This window comes from Melanostigma gelatinosum, assembly GCF_949748355.1.
Source record: "Melanostigma gelatinosum genome assembly, chromosome: 19".
Lineage (NCBI taxonomy): Eukaryota > Metazoa > Chordata > Actinopteri > Perciformes > Zoarcidae > Melanostigma > Melanostigma gelatinosum.
In genome coordinates, this window is record NC_136652.1 from 18,569,887 (window position 1) to 18,593,089 (window position 23,203).

Consider the following 23,203-nt stretch of genomic DNA (forward strand, 5'->3'; position numbering starts at 1 on the left):
CGAAAGCATTAGCAAGCGTGGAGAGGAGAGGAGGCTCGGCAGGGAGAAGATTAAATTATCTCCTTTGAAGGTGTGCTGGTGCTTTCATGAGACAGAGGCCATTATTAATATGCAGTGACACATGCATACATCCAAAATGAGCCTGGGTGCTTCGTCATGGATCATAAAATTCCCCAAGGTGCCTTTCGCTCATCGCGTACTGAGACACGCCACCACATCTCGTATGAATCATAGCGGCTCCGCCAGGATATATGGAAAGATGGCAGGAGAGACAGACAAGAGGGGAAATGGCTCTTATGTCTTATTAGATTGCCCAGACAGAATTATATTAGTTTTCAGCGGTTTGACTCCGTCGCAGGCTGCTATGCCGTCCACGGGTGACAGGAGGGCCAACGAACAGATTGTGGGGTTTGCATGGCTGGCAAAAGGTTAAATGGGTCACGTAAGCTCCATGTCGGTCTGCAGCGCGGTGAGTTCATCGTTTGATTTGTTGCTGGCACTTAAAGGTGAACTTTTGTCTCAAGCACTGAGTGCTCAAATGGACTTCATACGATTCATTGCTTTCGACATGTGTACGACGGTATGGCATGCTGTTCTCTAGTTATTCTAATGAGCTACAGGCAGCCAGGTTCAACCAGCTCGATGGGATAATTTGCCTCTCGCAGCGTGACAGCCAGATAATACCTGTCTGGGTTCTCGACTCCTACCCTCATGATGGCTCCCTGGAAGCACCTTTACAATGCAGTGCTCGCTTCATTCGTCTGATGTTTAACTCCATTGAATAAGTTTCGCCCACCTCATGCTCATTATACGAATGGATGGAGGCGTCAACAACGGCAGGCAGAGGTTACACATATCTACGGAGCAAACGGTCATCGACTGTGTAATTGGAATATTTCTACCCTTTTATTCCCTCCCCTCTGGTAGATAGCGTTTCACATTTCAAGGAAAGCCTACTTTGACTAAGCGCTGGCTGTTGGAGGAGTTCTGTCATGCCTGTGGCATGGAGTGGGCCGTTAAGCACGGAGCAGGAAACAGTTCGGCGTGGGCGCTCTCAAGCATAACATGTAATGTACATGCAAATAGGAACACATTCCGTTTGGCGCATGGGCAATAAACTGTAATGCATAAGGCCGTAACAGCCTTTATGATCTGCAAACTTAGCTGACTGCAACATTCTCCTGCTGGTGTTATGATGGCAGCTTTGAATGGTTCACAGCTGTGTTGAAGACATCTTTACATGGTTGACTTTTATGTGTTCATGTCGCAGCGTGTAAGTCTGTGTGATGGCCCACTGCAGTGTAAGAAATAATAAGTAATCTGCTGACAACATATAGCTACAAGCCTCTAATTGTGTGGCAAAGTTACAAGTCCTTTGGCTTAGTGTTAGAGTTTGTTTGGAGCACATGAAATATATACCAACAGTGCATTAAACTTCATTTTGAAAGTCTCATTTGTCTGGTTTAGTTTCACTTCAGTTTCCTAATGATTTTAGCGGCATACAGAAGCTTTCTGGTACTTTACTTAGTTGGTCTTTCAGTTCCAAAAACTTCAAAACCATTTGTTATGCATGTGGCATTGTTGGCCACATGCCTAATTGGTGAAACAGAGGTTGCCTTTTGGGGTAGTAGGACTGTTTTGTAATTGGACTGGTTCACCTGTGAACTGGTGGCAAGCCATCGGCACTTGTGCAAAATGATTATTGTCTCTAATGAGAAGCTGGTCAGTGGGTTCGGGTGTGATGGCTTCCTCTTCATCTCATATCCTCTACTGTTCACCAGAGATCCTGAATGATAATTCCAAATTAGTCAATTTAACGCAATGATGGTTGGAGATAATCAAGAATTATGTGTATAAATTGCGTAATTCTTGAGTATTTTCTCTCTGCTGGGCTTGACCGAAGGCGGCAGATAATGCAGCCATCTCATTCACTGTTCAATTAATACATCTGTCTCGCCATCTGATGTGTCTGGTAGCAGCTATAGGTGCTTGGCCTTGCATGGAAATTCCAAACGTTGACCAGCACTGTACAACACCAGACCTCCCGTTCGACCCTTTAGGTCTCACGACTGGACATTGATTTGCTCCCTCTGTGTTTTCCGGCTGGACGATAAGGGCAAAGGCTCTTATTTCAATTACAGCGTGAAATGGAGTGAATCCAAAAATGTGATTCTCCACGGCGGATCCTCTCATGCCTTCACATACCGCCCACGCACGTGCCCAGGTATATGCACGTGCAGCAGACACAGATTTAGAGCCACGGGGTGGCACAGTCGGGCACAGTTTACTGTGCGTGAAATGAACAAAACGGACATATGCTCCTCCTGCAGCGGGTGTAGCGTGGTTTAGTTTGCTCAAGCCTATAACATGCGATGGCCTTTTCAATGCGAATGCTCTACAGCCCCACGCACAACATTCTTCGCAACAATTTTCTCCTCTCTCCGTCGAGGTTAACCATCTCCTTAGCTGGCACCTTCCCGGATCAGTCTGTCCACTGAACGGTGAGAGCCAAACTGAGATTGTCCCACCATCTAACTCCTGGTGAGACAATGAGGAAGCCGAACCCGGAATGTCAAAGAAACTCCCGTACACTTTTTGTTCCTGAAGAAGTCATCCATTACTGTAACGTGTTAGTACGTCATGCGCTACTGCCGAACACAGGGAATTTAAAAAAATGAGTGAGTGGATATCTAGTACTCCTAGTACATGTCCTTTTATACCTAAAGAGAGCGAGAGAGAAGTATTCATATCTTCCCTGCTCCAGGCTACTTGCTTCCAGAGGCCCTTTAGGTGTCTGTCATGCCCTGCGGGGCAAAGTCCTGCATTATAAATGCACGAGTGTGGAGGTCAGGGACAACGAATCAGAATGTTTTTTGCCAGCAGGAAACTGAGGGTCTGCTTTAATGACCCAGCACTGTTTATAAGTAGAGCGCGATACAATGGTGCAGAGATTAGTGGGTGAAAGAGTTTTGCATGTGGATGACATAAGACTTAATTGATTTAAAGACTCTGTATATCGATCAGTTGTATTATTAATGGTTTAGGATACAGGAGAAAAGCACATGATTTTTTTCCGCCTTTACTTAGAGCTGAAAATAACACCTTAGATAGAATGAGCATGAATCAAAGGCTCTAAATTGGCGCTCAAGTAATTCAGCTTCACCTCTTTGTTCTTATTTCAATGATTTAAGTGTCCCGGATGTTCTTTGCCAAAAATAAAATGTACCTGCTGAAATGAAATGTACCTGCTGAAGGATATCATTTCCTGGGTGTGATCTTATGTCCCAGCGAGGCCTGCTGTCATTTGTAATATAGAAAGTTGCAGACTTGCCAGGTGTTTTACACTTATCTCATCTGTAATACCGCCGTACCCACTGACAGACAGGAAAGCGAAGGGACAGGCAAAGCGCTGTAAACTGCTTTTTCTTCACGCGTCCCCCTGCTGATTTTAAGTGTTTATTGTGAATGCTCTGATTAATAAATGAAAACCGCTTCTTTTTTTTTTCAACCTTTTATTTTAGGATTTTCAAAATGATGCAAAGACTCCCATCATTACATAATCAGTACATAATTTCAACAAATCTGCCATGATTACCTTCACAGATACAGAGAGAAATAAAACAAAAACAAATCATAGGACTTCAACAGTACGTATACACAAATACACAGCAAGAGTACACACTACACTCCGGTACACTTGAGGTACACTAGTACAGGGCTCCAAATTCTGACAAATACATCGTTTTTATTAGGGAACCTCAAGCATCCTAAATTCACATTCACAACTCCCTTATCCACATATCATATGTTGGTAGAATAGGTTTTCTTGATACAGCCATACCAAAGGGCTTTGATATTAGTTGCCATATGTAACACACTCATGACACCTAAGACGGGGTCCAGTCCTTCCCAAGGGCTTGATATAAACTTTTAAATCCACTCTTCCAATCACTAAACACTTCCAGACTTGTCCAAAAAAGAACAATGTCCCATCTGTCTCGGGTTACAGAGGAAGGACCGCTCAGGGAAAATCTAATAATCTGTCTCTGGAGCAGCTAGTGTAGCCCATGCACCGTTTTGAATTGTGTTACATTGTGCCTGGAGTTAATTTAACATTTATGTACAATTCCAAGGCTTTCCTCTCAACTCTCCTCATCAATCCCTCACCCAGATCTGTCTCCTAGTTCTGCTTAAGTGCACTTGTGTTAACGTCAATACGTCGTAAGAGACTGCCCTCTTTTCCACGTGGATCAAAGTGGTCGATACTCTCAAAGGCGTCAAGGGAACACTTATTGTGAATATTTGACATATTTTTCCTTACATAGTCGAGGCTGGGATATTACATGCTAACTGTAGCTGCTCAAGTGACAAAAAGTGCCCACCGAGGTATAAAGCGCTTATTTCCTTGACACCCTTTGAGATTGTGAAGACTGAGTCATTCAAGGAGCGAATGCATGGGGTTCCACATATTTGATGATACATATTGGTTTTTGGTGCCTTCATGTGTAATTTGATTTCAAGAGTTATTGATACAACTGTTGTTGTAATGTAATTTGCCTGTTTTTGATGGGATGGTTGAGAAGGGCAAGAAGAAAGGTCTCATACGCTCTAATGATAGCCAGGCCAGGCGGTCACTTGATGCATCGACTGGGCCCTTTTCAGGCTGAAACCACCGATGTCTTTGGATTTAATGAGGTGTTTTTTGGTGATTTTGTGCAGTTTTGTAGCTCCGTATGAATGGCATAATGATTAAGTCTAGGTATTTAAAATGAGAAAGAGGGATGAGAGATGGAAAAGGTAAAGAGATCATGGAAGAATAACCATTGTGATAGCATTGGTTCTCCCAGCCGTATGGATATGAATAATGATATCTAGATTTCCATATTTAGCTTTACTTCTGCTTTTTTTTGATGTTGTAATTCCAAGACATGTGAAGCCGCTGTGTGTTTTCTTTTGAAAGGACTGGTCTGCAGAAATTGTTCATTGACATTTGTGGCGAAAGAAAATAAAATAAATGTCTTTTCCCAGTTAATTGAAAATCCTGAAACCTATGAAACTGTAAATGAGTGTGAACAGTGCAGGTATTGATGTCTCTGGGCTTGATGGATACAAGGAGGATATTTGTGGATTTCTGGTGCAACTTCTTCTCTCTCTCTGACTCAGCACCGTCTCTGTGTTCCAAGACCTCCTAATTTACAAATGAAGCACTAAATATCACACTCGAGAGCGACCAATCTCACACAGGAAGACCATTGCGTGTGAGAATTCACACATTCTAGTGGGACTGCTGGGCCTGCTTATTTAATCAAAGCAACGTTATTCTTGGTTTTATGATGGAGACACACGAAGATCCTCTTCAACTCTGCTGAGCCGTGATCTTTTTTTTTGTTCTTGATGAATAAATGTGCGGAAAAAAAGGCCTTTTCACGTTAATATGTAAATCCAAAAAGGAATAAATATTTGCATTGCAGCTTTCCCAAGTTCTGAGTATTCAGCAGCCACTGACAGACGTAATTCTTGCAGTTTGCAGTGGCTGCTGGGTAGATGAGGCTCTCAGCAGTGTGGGGCTTTTCACTTGAGCCACCAGATATGCCACTTCATATGAAGCTGCCAGGGCTTGAGCAGAGACTGTAGCGTGCACACTCGCCTCCTGGAAAATAACGTGACAAAGGGATGTGACAGGTGTGTTTCTTTTGCAAACGTCTCTGGAGTTTAACTGGTTTTACGCTTTCATGAGCAAGCGCTTCAGAACAAATAACACTGTGGAAATTCCACATTGTTTTTTGGCGACACATGTAAATCCGTGTTGCGGAATGTCAGGCCGTTGGCTCGAGACTTGAGCTGGAATACTTTTTTTTCTGAGAAGCCATCGCTCCATAGTCATCCCATGTGATAGCTAGCAAAATTGTCTGGAGCTGCTTGGCTAAGCACGACACTGTGAAACTCCAAAACAAATTGTTTTCAATCTGGAAGTCACGCAAGCACACCTTGACTCACAATCACAATCAATAACATCTACTCTAAGGCAAATAATATCAGTATTACAGGTGAAATATGTCATTTTATTTTATAGATGCCATTGAGTTTGAATTAAAGTGGGGGGTGCGGGGTGATCAATCATAGAAGTGCACTCCGGACACAGCTACTGCAGTGTGATGCATGGGCTTCCCTCCCCGGGCTTCACGACAATGCACTGCGATCAGAGCTGAATCACCCCAGCGACCGGCTCTCCCTCTCCCCCGCTGTCCTCCCTTTCTGCTCACTGCCAAACCCTCCCACTATACACTCAATGGAGCAACACTGTGTTTTTGTTACCTTGCTACAATACCCCTCACACAAGCACTTCCAAAATGTTGCACTTTTTACTCTGCAGTATGTTAAAGGTGCAGTAGACGTCCATGGAAGTCTATTGCTCCGCTCAGGTAGTATGCTGGTGTGTACCGAACACCCCCCCTCATGGTCAGATTGAAAGGGCTGCCAGTGTATCTGACACAAGCCTTGCATACTGTTGCTATGCTTGTGCGTGTAGCTGTTAGACTGGCAGAGTGGCGGTTATGAAATCAGTTTGAAGGCTGCCGATGAATGTGATTGACGGACAAGGCTAATGTTTTTTTTGCACATTAATCACATCCAATCACACATATTTTGCATTTTAACATTTTAACTACTTCTATACATAGTGCATTGGTTTTAATAGTTTGTTCTGATTGAGACAAACTCGACAGTTGTTTTACTGATGAGAGTGAAATAATGTTGCTGGTTGAGTATTTAATCCTTTACATCGTTTATTAAAGCTAAAGATTAAAAAATGGTGCAGTGAGGAGTAGTGATGGAGAAGTGCTGCTGGGAGTAAAAGTCCAAAACTGTTTTGCAAGAGGTAATGTTAGGTGATGAGTAGGTCATCGCAGTTGGTCATTAGCCAGTTCATCTGCATGACTGATGCATGTTCATGTTCAAGTGAAAAAGTAGGAATAAGGACTCTTGACCATGTTTTCATTTTGGGAAAAGCAAACAACACCTTTCTCTTTCCTCCTTTCTCTCCCTCAATTTTTTACAAGCCAAGGTAACATTGGTCAATTTCATGGTCTAATAAGCCTCTCATTGCATGGGCTATCATACGGGCACACATGTCATGCTAGTTATGTGAAGGGGGAACAAAACTTCAATTAGATTCTCGTACTAATGGGTGTGGAAGGCTGCCCACTCAAAACAACTACCTGAGAACAAGAGACACTGGAGCTTCTCAGAAAAACAGCTTTTTGTTGTGCTGCATGCTGGAAACTGAACCCAAACGTCAACCGCTAATGTGCTCATTATGGTCAGGTGTCAAAACTTTAAGCCCATTTTAACAGTGAGGCACAAGAAGCGTGACGGCCTAAACAACGAATTAGCACATATGCACAACTCTCACTGCAAACACACACACACACACACACACACTGGAAAAAATGATGAAAGAATTCATAATCAGAACTGGTGAACTGAAGAAAAGGCTAATGAGCCTCGGCACTGTTGTAATGCTCCAGCGCTATCGTCACCGTTTTTCAGCGGCCATGGAAAATGATCAACTGTATGCCCGAGTTATGTGTAGACTACAGGCCAACGCGCCTGCCTGCTTCCATCTACCGCATCATGATGGAAACACTAATGCAGCATCTGAATCCTGGTGTTAAGGGTTGCTGGCAGAACAATGGCATCCTTTGTTCCAGTTTGTGTCAGATGCGATGAACCAAGAGAGCATAGGGGCATTCCCCCAACACTGCACACTGTTGTCGTCTCCTTTGCTGCAGCAGAGAGGTTCTTCTTATTTGAGATGTATTGGTGGTTTGTCAACAACTCTTAGCCGTATTACTGCCAACCGCTTGGCAACTTCCCATTTGGAGTTTCAAAAAGCAGCTTAAATGGATTTTTTGCTTTTTGAGAAGTAGACCGTTTCTCCGGTTGCTATAACGGTACAATGAGGAGAGAGGAAGAGGCCAGGCATGAGAGGCGTACTTAGGTTTTCTCCTGAATCGGAACATGTTCAAGTGGAAGGAGAATTCAGGCTGGGGCCGTGTATGCAATGCAAACTAAAACAGGCGCACGCTGTTCACATGAAAGGAAACAATCTCATTTCTCCTGACTGTGAAAATGTTCTTGCTTCAATGGCCTGTAGTACCCTGAAGCACTGACTGGACACCCACAAAGGAACTGCTCAAACGTTCCGATAAAGTTCTCCCTCTCTACTGCAAACAGGTTGACCTTTCTGCTGATTTAGCATGTCCTTGTGGACAGTGTGTTTTGCAGAGACATACATCGCCTGAGCTCTGCAACCCATTCATTCAACGAGACGAAATTACATTTTCCAATTGTCTGCGGCAACATGATGGGTGTACATTGGGGGCCAGAGGATGTGTGGAGGAACACAATAAGCACATAGAGCCCACAAACATGCCATCACATTTCACAGAACAGCATTTTTCCAACACAATTGGAGACGTTTGACCTTTGATCCCAGCTGTTTGTTTGTCATACGCGTTACGTTTCACTTTGTCCTGGAAGCACAACGCTGCTGCATTAATTACGGCTTTAATTGGGCAATATACAAGTGTACTAAGTTAAAAATATCTTAAATGTGCAACACATCTCTGCAGGGATAGTATGTCCTCTAGGAACATTATGTTGTAAACAAAGAAAAAAGAAACATTTTTTAAAAGAACATAATTTCCCCTTATCGGCTATATCTGGGAGCGCTGGAATTCTAAAAGCACATTTGTTGTCGTTCAACACTTAAAACAAGTAAACATCTTGGCTTTGGGGATCGCTCACCAATATTCTCGGGATTTGCTTCATCGTTTTGTCATCTCATCAATGTCTGTTTGCCCATTTTGTTCGATTTTTCATCAACACTCACCACCGCACAGCGGTGCTATGATTAAACCACAGCTTGGTTGCAAATGGCGATCCAATTTATTGGCTTAAAAGTGATGAGGGAGCCATCAGCAAAAACTAAATTAATGAAGAGAAAAAAAACGGGGGATGAATGATAAGGTGAAAATCAGAAACAGCTGTCAACGACCACGATTCTCATGGCTTTTTGTGGCGAGTCTACAAGGACAAAGAGAGCGAGCTATAGCCAAATGCCACCATGATTAGCTGAAGCATTAAGAGTCGGCGTCCTGCCTGTGGAAGCAGGAGAGGCGCTATTAATATAACGTGGAATAAATGGCCTTGTGAGATTTCATGGAGATCGGAGGCTGTCATCCACTCTGCTGCTCATACAAGTCAGACTCATACAACCTGTGTAATTGCCACATATAATTGCTACATTTGAAGTTGTAATTATATTTCTATAGCAGTAATTATACAATCCCACGTTTCGTATGCACATTCGCCGTGATCCACTGCTCACAGCACGGCTTAATGCTCACGAGCGCGTGTGCACAGAAGCACTTGTTCAGTTGCTTTTAGCCTTCAATACTTAGAGAAGATGTGCATGACACGCAAACACACACACACGGCATGCTAGCGTCATCTCTGGTGATTCACAGAAAAGAGCTGAAATGAAGCATGCAAGCACTTCTGTGAAAGCATTATCGCTCTTTTATTCAGTTTATTTTTTTAGCTGCGTTTCCACCCTAGAACTGCTGTAAACGCGTTCTCTTCATCAATACTATCTAATGTTGTATTGGCCCTGTATGGATTCCCTGATGCTTGAATGAATAGGGATTTTATTGCAATTAACCAAAACAAAAGCAGCTGTTAGGGTTTCTTTTGTTTGTCTTTTTCTGTGTGAGAGAAGAGAAACTAGAGTTTGGTTTGTACTATGCCTAACCGAGGCACTTGAATCTATCGTAGAGGACAATTATGCACGACAACCATACTGTTGTGATAGACGCTCTGTGAACTAAATGTTGACCAGAACAAAGTGTTCACTGATTGGTTTAGAAATGTGGGCTGATTCATTACCGTGTGCGCTGTCCTTGGTGCTGAAGTGATTTCACTGGAATCAAAGTATTTCTTGTTTGACTGTGTGAATGCGATTGTGTTTCTGTTGTTATTTCCATCCTACCAGTGCTGTTTGGCAGAATAATCTGGGGATTATTTCCCTTGGGGTGGCAACGTGACTGAGAATAGATTTTTGACTTTTTCTCAATCTCAACTATCTTGAACGCCACAATATGGGCCTATTCCAACAGCTTACGCAGCAGTTTGAATCGGCAGAAAAAGGTGTTTAAGAGAGCTCTGCTCCCCTCTTTCAGTATACCTGTGAGGCAGCTTCCTGGTTCTATTAGGAAGGAATTGATTACTAACCAGACAAAGTGGGCAACTGACCCTCAACGGCCCCAAAGGCCCCAAGTTGTCTGTTGCAACATTGATGTAATTTATTAGGGTTATATTAACATTGACCTTTAAATTACATCGGGTATTCTATTATCACATTGCTATTTAATTAATGTCCTCGTGTTAGCACCTATATAGTAGTTTAGCTCCCTGCATTCGTTAGAGTGATTTCTTTGGTGCGAGGCTAACCGTCTGTAGAAATATACTTTTTAAACCTGTTGATTGTCAAGATGGCCAGCTAGCAGTAATGTAATGCTGCGGCCTCTTCTGTAGTGTGACGTCACAGACGGCTTTACTCAAATCTGTTGCATCGAGCGAAGCGGTCTTTACTTTGCGGCAGCTGTTGGGTTTCTGCATCGTCCTCCCGCGATCGTGCACACGGCTCAGCTCAGCGGTGAACCGATCCGCGGGATGAGAGATCAGCATCTCCCTGTGAGTAAACCTGCCAATTTGTCAGGGCTCCGGCGATTGGGCTCTCTCCGTCTCTCGTCGACACACTTGCCGCAGTCACCGCTTTGATTCATCTGTTTCAGTGTTGCCTTCCCCTGATTACTGTCCCACTCACTCCCTTTTACTCCCCAGTCTCATTGTCCCCCGCTCTATTTGTCTCGTCTTATCTCCACCATCCTTTTTTTTCTCCCTTAACCACTTCTCCTCTCTTTCTCATTCTCCACGCCGTCTCTCTCTGTCTTTATCTGAACCCCTCCTCCCCCCCATCTCTTCCCCTAACCCCCCTTCTCATCAGACGCACACAGAGAGTGATGCACAAACACCATCCCTCACATCTTCAATGAGTACCTTGTTATCATCTTGTCCCCACAGCGGCTTTCTGTCTGGCTTCGTCTCAGCTTGGATTCCGTCACTAATGGGGCCGCATCATTTCCGACAGCTGCAATTCCTCCGCGCTGACAAACAGAGATGTGGTGCAGTTCTTGCGAGCACCGCTCAGAGGGATTATAGAATAATGCCTCAGTCTGATTCACACATTTACAAAGGCCTTTTTAAAACATTATTTCTCTTTGACACAGACACACACACACTGGGGTTGTATAGAAATGCCACAGCATACAGTACGTATACACCAGACCTCAGTCGAACATATTTTCCTTTCGTCAGAATCTCCCAACTCACTGTCTTCTGAAATGTCTTTTTTTCTTAATTTAAGTAACATCAGCTTCAATCCAGTCTGGGAACACAATGCATGGATGTATGAGATTTGAGAATTCAGTGACAACAGACAGTAACTTGTCAGCATGCTATTCTAGGTTCAGACTTAGAACTCGTAGAAGTTCGTTGTATGACTCCCCAGGCTCCTCAGATCTGCAGCTCAGTGAAATCTTCGTGAAAGCTTCAACAACAGCACATGTTACAGTCTGCCTGCCTTCGATCTCTCAGCCTGCTAATCGTTTCCACTGGTTCCTGCAGGGCAACAACAAAGACTCCCAGATTTTTTATGCTAATCTGTTATTTCTTTTGATGGCGTCCTCAACTAAATTGACTTGTTGTTTTTTTGCAGCGCTGCTTTCATCTCCCTCAAAAGGGGGCACTTAGCAGCTGACTCGCGCGTGACCCAGGACAGGCTTTGAAAGCACACCACAGATTGCACAAATCAAATGTTCCGCGCAAACAACTGTTTCTGTTGTTTTTATGAATTCCCATTGTCATCGTGTTATGTTCAGGATGAAGCTACCGTATGTTATTTATGCAGCTTAATACCCATTCTGTAATCAGGCAGCTTGTCTGTCGTAAACAATACTCCCGTACTTTTAATTTACTGTTTGCGGTTATCCTTTCTTGAAGAGATCCCTTTTCTAATACGATAATAATGTATGAAAGTGTGGATAGAATCCACAGCTCTTGTTTTGTTGCTCAATTCAATTAATATCAGCAGTCTGAAGTCGACAAATCAAGTGTTTTCATTTTCCCCCTCAGTGTTTCTTTGCTGAGCTGATGCAAAAGGAACAGCAACAAAAATGGGGATTTCTTTTACGAAACACTGTAACTCCGCTAACTTTCCTTCTCTTTATTTCAAACAGCCCACCATGTTAACAGAAAACTATGACACTAGTGGACTAGTAGAGATGGTAGCACCGCTCACAGAGAACATTTTAAGCGAACCGAGGCGAGCTGTGTGTTAAAGCTTATCGTGTTTGAAGAGAGGCAGGTACCCTGATCTGTGTTCATAACATGCCAGCCAGCCAGGCGGTTATATGGCCCGCCAGCATATTACCAGTGACATCACAGATCAGAGTGTCTTTGGCCTGCGCTCGGCCTTCTCTCATTAGACCAGACAACCTACAGGAGACCCCGCTGGTCATATACACGTGCGGTCAAAAAGCATCCGCAAGAGCATTACGGACAGTGCTTTAAAGCTGTACTATCAAATAACAGTAAAGTCAGCTAATATACTGTAGATCAGGCTTTCATTTCATGTTTTCATGTTTTATAAGGCTTCAGTCAACGCAGAAACCAAGGACGGCGCACTAGCAATCAAAGCAAAGATATTCCATTCGATGTTTTTCAGTTTACATCAGCCTCACAGTCCAGAGAGATGACTCTCATTAGACTCCAGTTTCATTGACCGTACAGTGTGTTTTTGTTGTGGCCTGTTTGTAAGTCAATCAAGGGATCTCCGGCTCATTGGTAATCTTCTTTTAATCAGGATTTGAAGAAATACTCTTAAATTATAGCATGGCCGAAAGTCTCTCAGAGCTTCTTGGAGCGTGAACAGAGCCGGAGCGTTAAATATTTCAATAAACAAGTATATTTTAAACATTTCATGTGCAGAGCGATTGATAGGAACTGAAACTACTTTATGACACATTAAAGGCCCGGTGTCCATCTGAACCATACACATTCACTGGCTTTCTGCCATGGCCTCTTCAGCTGCATTCAAGCCGCAACACTGGAGGAATACATGCGATGCTGTCGTGGCTGTTCGTGCAGTCATGCATCATGGAAATTAGCGTAATAGGAATCTGTTCTCTCTCACTGGCGTTCTCCTCTCTTATCTCACGCTGACACTCCCCCGCCACTCCTTTCTCACCCGACGCTGCGATCTCTCACTGGGGTGGAGTACAGAAGGATAACATTACGTAGGATTTCAAAGGGAGAAGGAAAAAAAACAAAAACACATTCAAGAGTGTGGGATGTGGCCAAGTTGAAAACCCCCAGAAAGTCTCTGTAGGGAGCAGGAGCGGGGTTTATGTTGTGTCCTACCACATCCAATACTTCCTGCAAAGACTGGCTCGCTGAATATACTGCAGCACTGATTCTTCACTTGTGTACGAATCCAAAACTTAATTACCATGAGCCGAAATGGAAATGAACTCAATTATCACGATATTGCCACATATTTGCCCTCCGGTCTGTTTTTGTCTCTAATTGAATTAATCTCTGTGGTTTTGACATTTCCCAACTTTGTTTTCACAAAAAGTAATATGGACTAATTGGAAAAATGTAGCAATAATAAAAAGGATTTTTATTTGCAACAGGATTTTACTGCATACGAAGTTCAATCTAGTTAAATGGATTGTTTTGTAACTTCTTCATGTCATCCATCCTGTTTTTGTCGAATCAAAATGAATATTTTGGGGTTTTATTTGAGCATCACAACATGTAACTTGCAAATAAGTTCAAGAAATAAAATGAAACAAAGACTTCGCACTTCATGCAGCATGAAAGTGTCTTTCGTTGGTTGGGTGGGGGTCGATGAAGGAGAGGGTCGGTTCAAGGTTTGATTTTGGTTTATATATCCTGTCTGTCACGTCAGAGACCAGTTCTTTCAGACATTTTAGATTTGTCACTGTTCATTGTTCACAGTACTGGAATCAATAAGAAGACTTGAGAAGACCTGTTAAACTTCATACCTTCGGTGTGTAACGCTGCCTTCAATTTTACATTTCTTCTCTCCGCACTAGTTCATTTTCTTTGACACCTATAATTGGTAGACTGCCCCTTTAAATGTACACAGCATTTCTTCATATACTGTACTGGTGAGTAAATGCAAAAAGACAAGAGCTGAATTAAATCCTTTTATTGTTAAACTGTCACATGAATGTCAAGTATCATGTCAGAATGTAAACACACTGCAGTAACCGTCTACCACATGTGATCCCTGCAACTGTAGAGCCGGTTGATCCTCAGAATGTCGATTTTGGACATTTCGTCTCTCTGCCCGATGGCAACAGATGAGTCGGGGATGGGAGTTATGGTCTCTTTTCCGTTCTTTCCAAAAGCAGTTCTACAGATTTGGACAATGGGAATCATCAAAAAATATCATTCGAATCTTAGTTTCTATAGGTATATTGTAGAATTAGGTTCTCCATTGACACATTTGATTAAGTAACATGCTTTACCTCCCATAGTGCATCACAGAGTTGTAATCATACGGAGTGTTGAGATTGTTTGTGTTCTTCTTTTGGAAGTTCAATTTAAAATCTGGTCCCAAAAAAAAAGAGATGAGTAAATAACTACCAGACTCAGAGATGTATCAATCAATCATAAACAGCGCTAGAGATTCTTACATTCATGGAGGTTATCCCAGTTGATTCTGACATAACCGTCACGGTCACTGCGGGTTTGTTCGTGGTAGAACCCCAGCGAGTGCAGCAGTTCGTGCTGAATGATGCCACGTTTTATGCAGCCAAACCTCTGCAGTGACACGACCTGCTTGTCTCCAATATGACCCAGTAAAGAGAAACAACTAATGACAGAGATGGTTAATATGCAACTTGATATCTGATTAATTCATGTAATTTACATCATCAGCGCCCCTGTGTGTCCATGCTTAACTGATTCGCGTTAGAACAACAGACAGAAATAGCTCTTGTGACGCTAAACTTGTCGTTTACTGTTCTTGTGTTTCGTTTTTGCTTCTAAAGCTCTTGTTGCGCACAAATGACAAACATTTGGTAGAATTTAGAGTGCTGGATTAAATAAACACTTCCTGTCGTAGTTAAAAGCAAGAATGATGCTGCCAGATGACCATTGCGGCTCCAACTTGTGTCCATAGAATGATTACAGTCATAACCTAAGTTGATTATTTAAATTTTAGTTGCGGCCATTTTGTGTCTCTTTGTAGTTGTTTTGTATCTCTTTGTAGCTGTTTTGCATCTCTTTGTAGCTGTTTTGCATCTCTTTGTAGCTGTGTTGTGTCTCTTTGTAGCTGTTATGTGTCTCTTTGTAGCTGTTTTGCATCTCTTCATAGTTGTTTTGTGTATATTTGTAGCTGTTATGTGTCTCTTTGTAGCTGGTATGGATCTCTTTGTACCTGTTTTGCATCTCTTCGTAGTTGTTTTGTGTATCTTTGTAGCTGTTATGTGTCTCTTTGTAGCTGTTATGTGTCTCTTTGTAGCTGGTATGTGTCTCTTTGTAGCTGTTATGTGTCTCTTTGTAGCTGTTATGCGTCTCTTTGTAGCTGTTATGGATCTCTTTGTACCTGTTTTGCATCTCTTCGTAGTTGTTTTGTGTCTCTTTGTAGCTGTTATGTGTCTCTTTGTAGCTGTTATGTGTCTCTTTGTAGCTGTTATGTGTCTCTTTGTAGCTGTTATGGATCTCTTTGTACCTGTTTTGCATCTCTTCGTAGTTGTTTTGTGTCTCTTTGTAGCTGTTATGTGTCTCTTTGTAGCTGTTATGTGTCTCTTTGTAGCTGTTTTGCATCTCTTTGTGGTTGTTTTGTGTCTGCAGTTGTTTTGTGTTTTTAAGCAGTTTTGCATCTCTTTGTGGTTGTTTTGTGTCTTTTTGTAGTTGTTTTGCATCTCTTTGTAGCTGTAATGCATCTCTTACTGACACTTCTCTGCAAAGATATATTGAATACTAGAACGCGCTACACAAAGTATTATAGGAAACCACCAAAAAAAGCCTGAGATACCGCTGCCAAACTGGTTTAAATGACTTTACGAATGTTACTGTATTTTAATTAATTGTTGATGTAGCGTCAGTATGCTGTGCAGCTGGGATATGTGTAGATATGTATTCTTACTGTTCACCTTACCCGTAACGGATGTCTCGACTTTTGTATTTTTCCCTTCACATACAGGAGTGCTTTAGTCATTGACTCACCCAAATCTTGGTTCAATGCTTATGTACGCCTTCTGAGCGGCATGTGGAATGAAGCGAATGCAGGTTTTGTCTTCAAAGTCCTTTATGGCGCTTACAATCTCATTCCGCTCGGCCTTGTCTAAAATTGTGAATAAAAGTAGCTAATTAGATTCTGTGTGTGAAAGAAACACCGGTGTGCAAAATCCGTAATATCTTAAACTTACCATATTTGGTGCTTATGACGAACGGGATATCCACCATCCCGTTAGCAGACTTCTGCCACAGACAGCTATATACTTCATTAATGCACTTCATAGCATTCCTGGTTTTTGGAATCAACACGTCTCCTTCCAGCAGAGTATCCCTGGATCCTATTGGAAGAAAAATAAATGAATCATTTTTAAACTAACTGGCAGAAAAATCTGTAAAATCCAGTATGTATGTTTTCTATGACTGAATTTAGAAATTGTGCACCAATATTGGGAGAAACTAATGTTCCCACCCTTTCCTTGTAGTATCATGGAAACTCACCATTGTTCATCCTCAAAATAGTTTGGGTTAGGTCCTCCTCTAAGATCTCTAAATGGAAGCAAAACAGAAGTCATACAACTCATAACCCTCAGTGTTTTACCTGATCGATTTTGTCTTTTAGTGATGTTTGGTTACCATTATCAGGACCATGATCCTGTGGGAAAAAACACACCATTTTACTTAATTTCACAGTATTTAAACTCCGTCTAATGCATTGATATAGACAAAGATAGACACAGATGTTATGGGAAATATGTCACTATTACATACAGTGCATACAAGCTGCTCTAGATTTAGTGAGTTATATCTTACAATGCCCTGCTGAGCACAACAGAGGCCCGAAAGCAGCAGCAGAAAAAGAGAAAACGTTGCTTTGAGATCCATTTTTGTCTGAAGGTGCTGCTTAAGATGTCGCTTCGGAGAAATCGTCTCACCAGGGGCCCGATGCTGAAGCCCACTCAGGGCTGAGTTTATATGCAGGCTGTCAGCGAGTGTCTGTGTACAGAGATTAGTGGGTAGGTGTTCAATGGGCTCTGTCTTAAACACACAGCTGATGGGAGTGCCCTGCCCACTGTTGCCTCACAGGGATAATCTTATTCTGGGGGGGGGGGGGCGGGGGGGATTACAGTACAATGACCAAAGGCTGCTGTCGGCTCGCTCAGCATCAGATTTCAGATGGCCTTTTTAACCAGCGGGGAATCCGCGCATGAGATCTGGGCCTGTCCTTAAGTTTTATTCAAAAAATAACAGATACGCAGTTTGAAAAATTCCTACTAAGTATTTGCAGGCACTGAGGTGAAGTGGTAATGTAGCTAAATAAATAAATAGAAGACTTTTTCAGTCCTAAAAAATAGTTATTTTTCAAGGAAAAATAGTATTTGCTAGTTAGAACTTCTCAGTTGTGAGTGTTTGCTGCCTTGCTTTATCATAAAAGCTTGTGTGTTCAACATCTTTGGGCTTTGGACCGATTGTCGAACAAAACAAGCGATTCGATGACGTCATCTTGGGCCGTGGGACTATTTTATGACAGTTATTTTGGTTAATCGAGAAAGTTAGATCTAAAATAAAAGGAGGTTTTCACAAAGTTTTCAGAAGAATTGCAAAAACTCATGCTTAGCTTGACCAAAATATGCACCGAAAACTATGAATCCTCAATGAAATCACAGAAGGAATGATTATTACAGTAATGATAATAAGAAGCTGTAGAAAATGGAGTTTTTAAGCAGAGAAAGAGAGATAAAAAGATACGACACTGATAAACATCCTCTGCAGTGTAGTTTTTAATTTGTTGATTACATAATGATTAGCTGGCTCTGTAGTTTCTGTTTTACCCCAACACTGTTAATCACTCCATATTTCAATGTCAACATCTTTTTAATTAATTGTGTCAATTTTTAAAAGATGAAAAAAACACAAAAAAAACTTTGAATTGAAGGTTTTGAATATGTTTAAGTACTTCATTTCTGATTGCTGAAGGAGCCGCTCCACCATTCTGAGCGTCTCCTTTGTTGGGAGCTGCTGTGAAGCGACTCCCCACACTGCTGCTGTGTTTCTCATCCAGCCAGAACATTTTTATATTTCATTCTGCCAAAGAGCATATTTATTTCTCTATTGGTATCAGAACAAACTTTCTTTTTGATCCAAGTATATGAGCCCTTAAGAGCTTGATCACCAGTGCTGCAGAAACCATCCGTGCATCTCATCAACAAAAACATGATTTCCTATTAAACCAAATGGCCACTGTGGCCTTTACAACCCTTTAGATTGCACAAAGAGCTTTGCAGATTGCACAGGGTGTGCCCTACTGTTATGAGGCCCCATTTAAATTGTGTTGTTTAAATAATAAAAATAATGGCTCAATTAGTGGCCGGCGGTAAAGTCCTGGATTCATTATTAAAGTGCTTCTGCTGCTGCTGCTGCTGCAGCAGTGATGAGCTCAGCTGGAAAGGCCGGGCCACCTTGGCCACCAGACTGTGATCAACAAAAAAAACCTCCAAATCCAGACACGGGTTGTTTAGAAAGACGAGTATTCCGATTTATTGAAGGCCTCGCGAATAAATCATCCGCTTCCAGTGGACTGTCTCCTAGAGAAGAGGGATGCTGTCTGGTTTCATAGCGCCATAAACAGCTTTAGGATCTGATTCTGCATGTCAAGGCCAGCAGCTTCAAATGGAGATTCCATCACGGCAACCTTCATATGATGCGGCCCTCCACTGTACATCAGAGTAATGTGGCATTTATTATGTGTGTGTGTTCGTGTGTGTATCTTAAAGAGAGATGAACTGCAGGTGCTGCCTGTGTGAACTCCCTTCACTGCAAGCTCGAAAAGTCCTACGGATTTGTGAATTTAACAATGTTTGCATCATGCATTTTGCACATTCATGTGTGTGTGTGTGTGTGTGTGTCCAGTCTGCCTGTGTCTATCCACCTCGGGGTGATTCGTGTTAGTGCACAGGTAATCCAATTTGTGTTTTAGAGACACAAGCACAGCACGAGTAATGCTCAATGATGTATGACCCATCCTTTCAGTTGAGCTTCATTCCTAATGCCCCTCCAACTGCAGGGGGAAGTAGATCTCATTCAATTGGCTGTCAGTCTAATGCTATCATTTGTCTTCAAACATCTGCACTTTAAGCGGAGGATAAGCTCCAGAAGAAGGAAAGAAAACATCACTTGTCAGAGTAGTGTAAGACTTTTCCAGTTATGCTTTGTTTTAGTTTTCCCCTTTGGCTGCCAATATTTTTCATTTTGACAAGTTCAATGGACTTGAACCTCAACTATGATCCTGCTCGTTTCAACCACACTTCAAAGTCAACAGGGAGCTGCATGAGGGGAAGCACTGTTCACCTGGATTTGTAACCACAACTAACAGTAGAAATGTCTTTGTATGAAGCACAGCAAGTCTGGATTTTTTTAAAGTTTAACATTTGTCTCTTGTGGCAAACTGAACAGAGCTGAAAACAAATAGTCCATCATTGATTAGTCCATCAAAAATGCTTTCAGTCAAGCAGAGAAACAACATTCTCTGGTTCCAGCTTCTTTAATGTGTAAAATATTTTGGTTTTAGCTGCTTGGCTGGTTAAATGACAGTTAAATGACATCACATTGGGCTCTGCAAAATCCTAAAGGCCATTTCTCACTGTTCTATAGACATTAAAGGAAAGATGACTCTCACTTCTCATTTCACTGTGCCTTAGAGCATTAGCAGGTAGATCTGTGTGGTGGGGGGGAAGCATGACGTTGTGACGTTTTGGCTCTGTGTTCCCGATCACCAAACAACAGTGATGACGTATCCAATCACCCTCCATTGCGCTAGAGTACATCTCTGTCTTTTTCTCTGACTCTACGTGGGCAGCCAAGGACAACAGTCAATGAGCGATATCAATTTACGTAATGGACTATTAAACAATGTGCTTAACATTTAGAATGGCTGCACTGGTGTTCGGTGGGAGTGTGCGCCAGGAAAGCCCGCTGCCATGATAACCGCCCTGTGAAATGACACGCGTTATTGTGCTCCGCTGCCTCTCGCTCACTCTACCTCCTTCTCCTCCTACAGTTGGTTGGCTCGTCCGACACAGGTGTCCTACTTACTCTCCCTGCCCTCGCCTTCAACTCTGCATGTCAAAGTAACAATCGAGTTATAAGTCTTCAAATGAGCCATATAATTCCGCTGTCATTTCCTCTCTGGCTGGCTAATTTCTCATCTAATCTGCTTATTTCTTTTTTTTTACAGCGTTAGTAACTCGGAGTAATGACAAAATCTTTAGCGGCTTTCTAAAGAGTATCTCTTCGTCCCTCTTTGTCCCTCTCTCTCTCTCTCTCTCTCTCTCTCTCTCTCTCTCTCTCTCTCTCTCTCTCTCTCTCTCTCTTCTCCATGCTGAAGTCAATCAGTGAAGGTAAACAGCTTGTTCACACTGATTGACATTCAGACAAACCGGGACAAATATATTGAATATGAACACCGTCTTAATTGGTGTGAATTACCAGACTTGTAAGAGCCACGCAAATAGCTAATTAAATCAGGTGTGTTATTGTCGTAATGCAATTGATTAAAGCCACAATGCAGCTGAACAGTCCATTCAGGGAATGAATGTATTTGATGGAATAGGTGTCAAGTGCTTTAGAAGGCAGATTTGAAAATGATACCATAAAAGGTCTTTATGAGAGAAATGGCAGTTAAGAGAACTTCTGGTCCAGTTGAACAGATAGTATATTCGACATAATGATTCCAAAGAGTTGTTGTTTTTTAGATTTTTTTGTTTTTCAGATTTTAATTCACAGAACTCCATGTCATCACACTTAAGCATCCCGCCCAGGTCAGTCTTTAGATTGGTTGCCACGAACCCAATATATGACTTGCTCAAGAGCACCTCAGAAATGTTTCGTTATTTGAGGGCAGAGTGGGACTCATCACTTTGCCCTCTCGCGTTTCCTCAGCCCTGTATAGAAGTGATGATGTTAGAGAAGAGGTTGCACGGCCATTTCCCCACCTCCAGGCCACAGCCACCGACATACAACTCTTCTGTCTGCAGAACAATATCAATTATATCATTATTTCAATATGTAGAACACTTAAATAAATACAAAAGGCATCTGCAAACAGTGTTGATTTTAAAGTCAACTGCCTTTTGTGTTGTGAGGAATTTGGTATTGTAACTAATATAACATTACCATATATAAGCCCTCTGTTTCTATTTGCAAAGGCCTACAATAGGTTAACTGTGATTAGTGTGTTGCTGTTTATATGGCTTCTCTTTTCGCCGGTCACACCCAGGCTAATGGGTGGCTACTGTTAGCGCACAGCTTATTGTATCAGAATAGACAGCACTGGGCTCTTATCTGTCGAGTCAGGTTTAACCCGCTTCTGGTTTCGCTTTTTGACATTTTCCGCACGTTATGTGGCGAGTGAAGCACCGGAGGTAACGGGGAAACACCAGCACGGTATGAAAGACATTCTTTGAATATAAGATCAAGAGGTCTGTTCTAGTAAGAAGCACCACGGCACGCTTTAATGGATCGGCACTTCAAGTCATGAGTTGCTTTAAGTGAAACTGCACTTGATAGTGTCGTAGCGAAAATGACGAGGAGAGGCGACGAACTGGAGTTGCAAACCAGCGGGAATCGTTTAATGCACATTCGTTAACAACACACGAACTTGGCATATGGAAACAGATTCAAAATCTTACTGTCCGAGGACCACTTTTATAGTCTAAATGCACGCCTCTTCTGCTGTGTTGCATCACTCAAACCTGTCTGTTCAATCAAAACAGGACACATCTGGACTCCTAATTTGGGCAGGTTCCTATTTTGTTCTGGGCACACAGAACACAACTCCATGTACGGAGTTGTTTTGGTGCTCTTGAGAGATTAATCATTCTTTATCTGGCCCTGAGAATCATTTCCCAAAAACTCTGCTGCGAATCAGAATAACACGTTATGTAACTGTTTACGTGTGAGCCCAGATGCGTTCAGTTCAATTCAAGTTCAGTTCACAGTTATAATGCTGATTTTCTTCTACAATAGCAGCTTCAACTGATCATTCAAGACTGATTACAGTCATTTTGACCGAAATTATTATACCTAGTTTTGAACCTTGTGTAACATTTTTATTTGAATGTCTAAAATACGGGATGGGACAAAATAGCTGTAATGACAGGAACTCAATTCAATCTTCAATGCATACATGTCAGTAGTGGAAGAATAATTTCACACTGTCATTTTAATTTTTATATCTTTTTTTTTTCTTTCTCTTAATCTTCTTCTCCTTCTCTGCTTCCGTCACCTCCTTTTTTAATTCCCTAGTCAGTGCATACGAGCTAACTTACTTACATTTTTCACCCAAATGTAGAAAATCCCCGAATGAGGCTTTAGGCACTGCTGTTCTTCATCTTCGTCGTTCCGCTGAGCTGTATTCAACAGCACATGGAATATTCAATTTCATTAAATCTCAAAAACTCAGACCAAAATTTATTTGCACAAGACTACAACAGTTTGTATTTTTTTGTTTAAGTAACAGTACGTGCCCGGCCAATTGGTTTAGATTTTTGGTGAAGTGCTGCAGTGGAGCTAACTTCAATTAAACATTTCCGAGGTCTGTGCTGCTGATGTAGGAAGACCTGTAGCCCTCGCTTCCAAGAGCGCAGCGCGGCGAGAGATCTCTAAAAGAATAATGAGGTGTTAGAGCCTGCTGGCAGGACTTAGCCGCACACCTTCCCAATGGAGAAGTTATGGACTGTATACACACACACACACACACTCGCTCACTCCCTCGCTCACTCAAAGACATGGACATATGCCCCCTGGAGGT

General features: G+C 42.2%; 2 protein-coding genes across 2 annotated transcripts in view; one reads left to right on the forward strand and one right to left on the reverse strand.

The window, feature by feature from the left end:
* The window catches only part of LOC306793728 (MAM domain-containing glycosylphosphatidylinositol anchor protein 2), a gene marked incomplete at its 5' end in the record, with an annotated part of 143,783 nt that overhangs the window by 16,495 nt on the left and 104,085 nt on the right, over nucleotides 1–23,203 (forward strand). The gene's annotated exons all lie outside the window — the stretch shown is intronic.
* LOC306793455 (low choriolytic enzyme-like) lies at nucleotides 14,425–16,906 on the reverse strand (the record flags this gene model as incomplete). Its single annotated transcript, XM_079291102.1, has 6 exons — nucleotides 14,425–14,566; nucleotides 14,682–14,763; nucleotides 14,850–15,028; nucleotides 16,387–16,504; nucleotides 16,590–16,736; nucleotides 16,897–16,906. The coding sequence occupies 6 exons, from the start codon at nucleotides 16,904–16,906 to the stop codon at nucleotides 14,425–14,427; spliced, it is 678 nt and encodes a 225-aa protein (XP_079147228.1).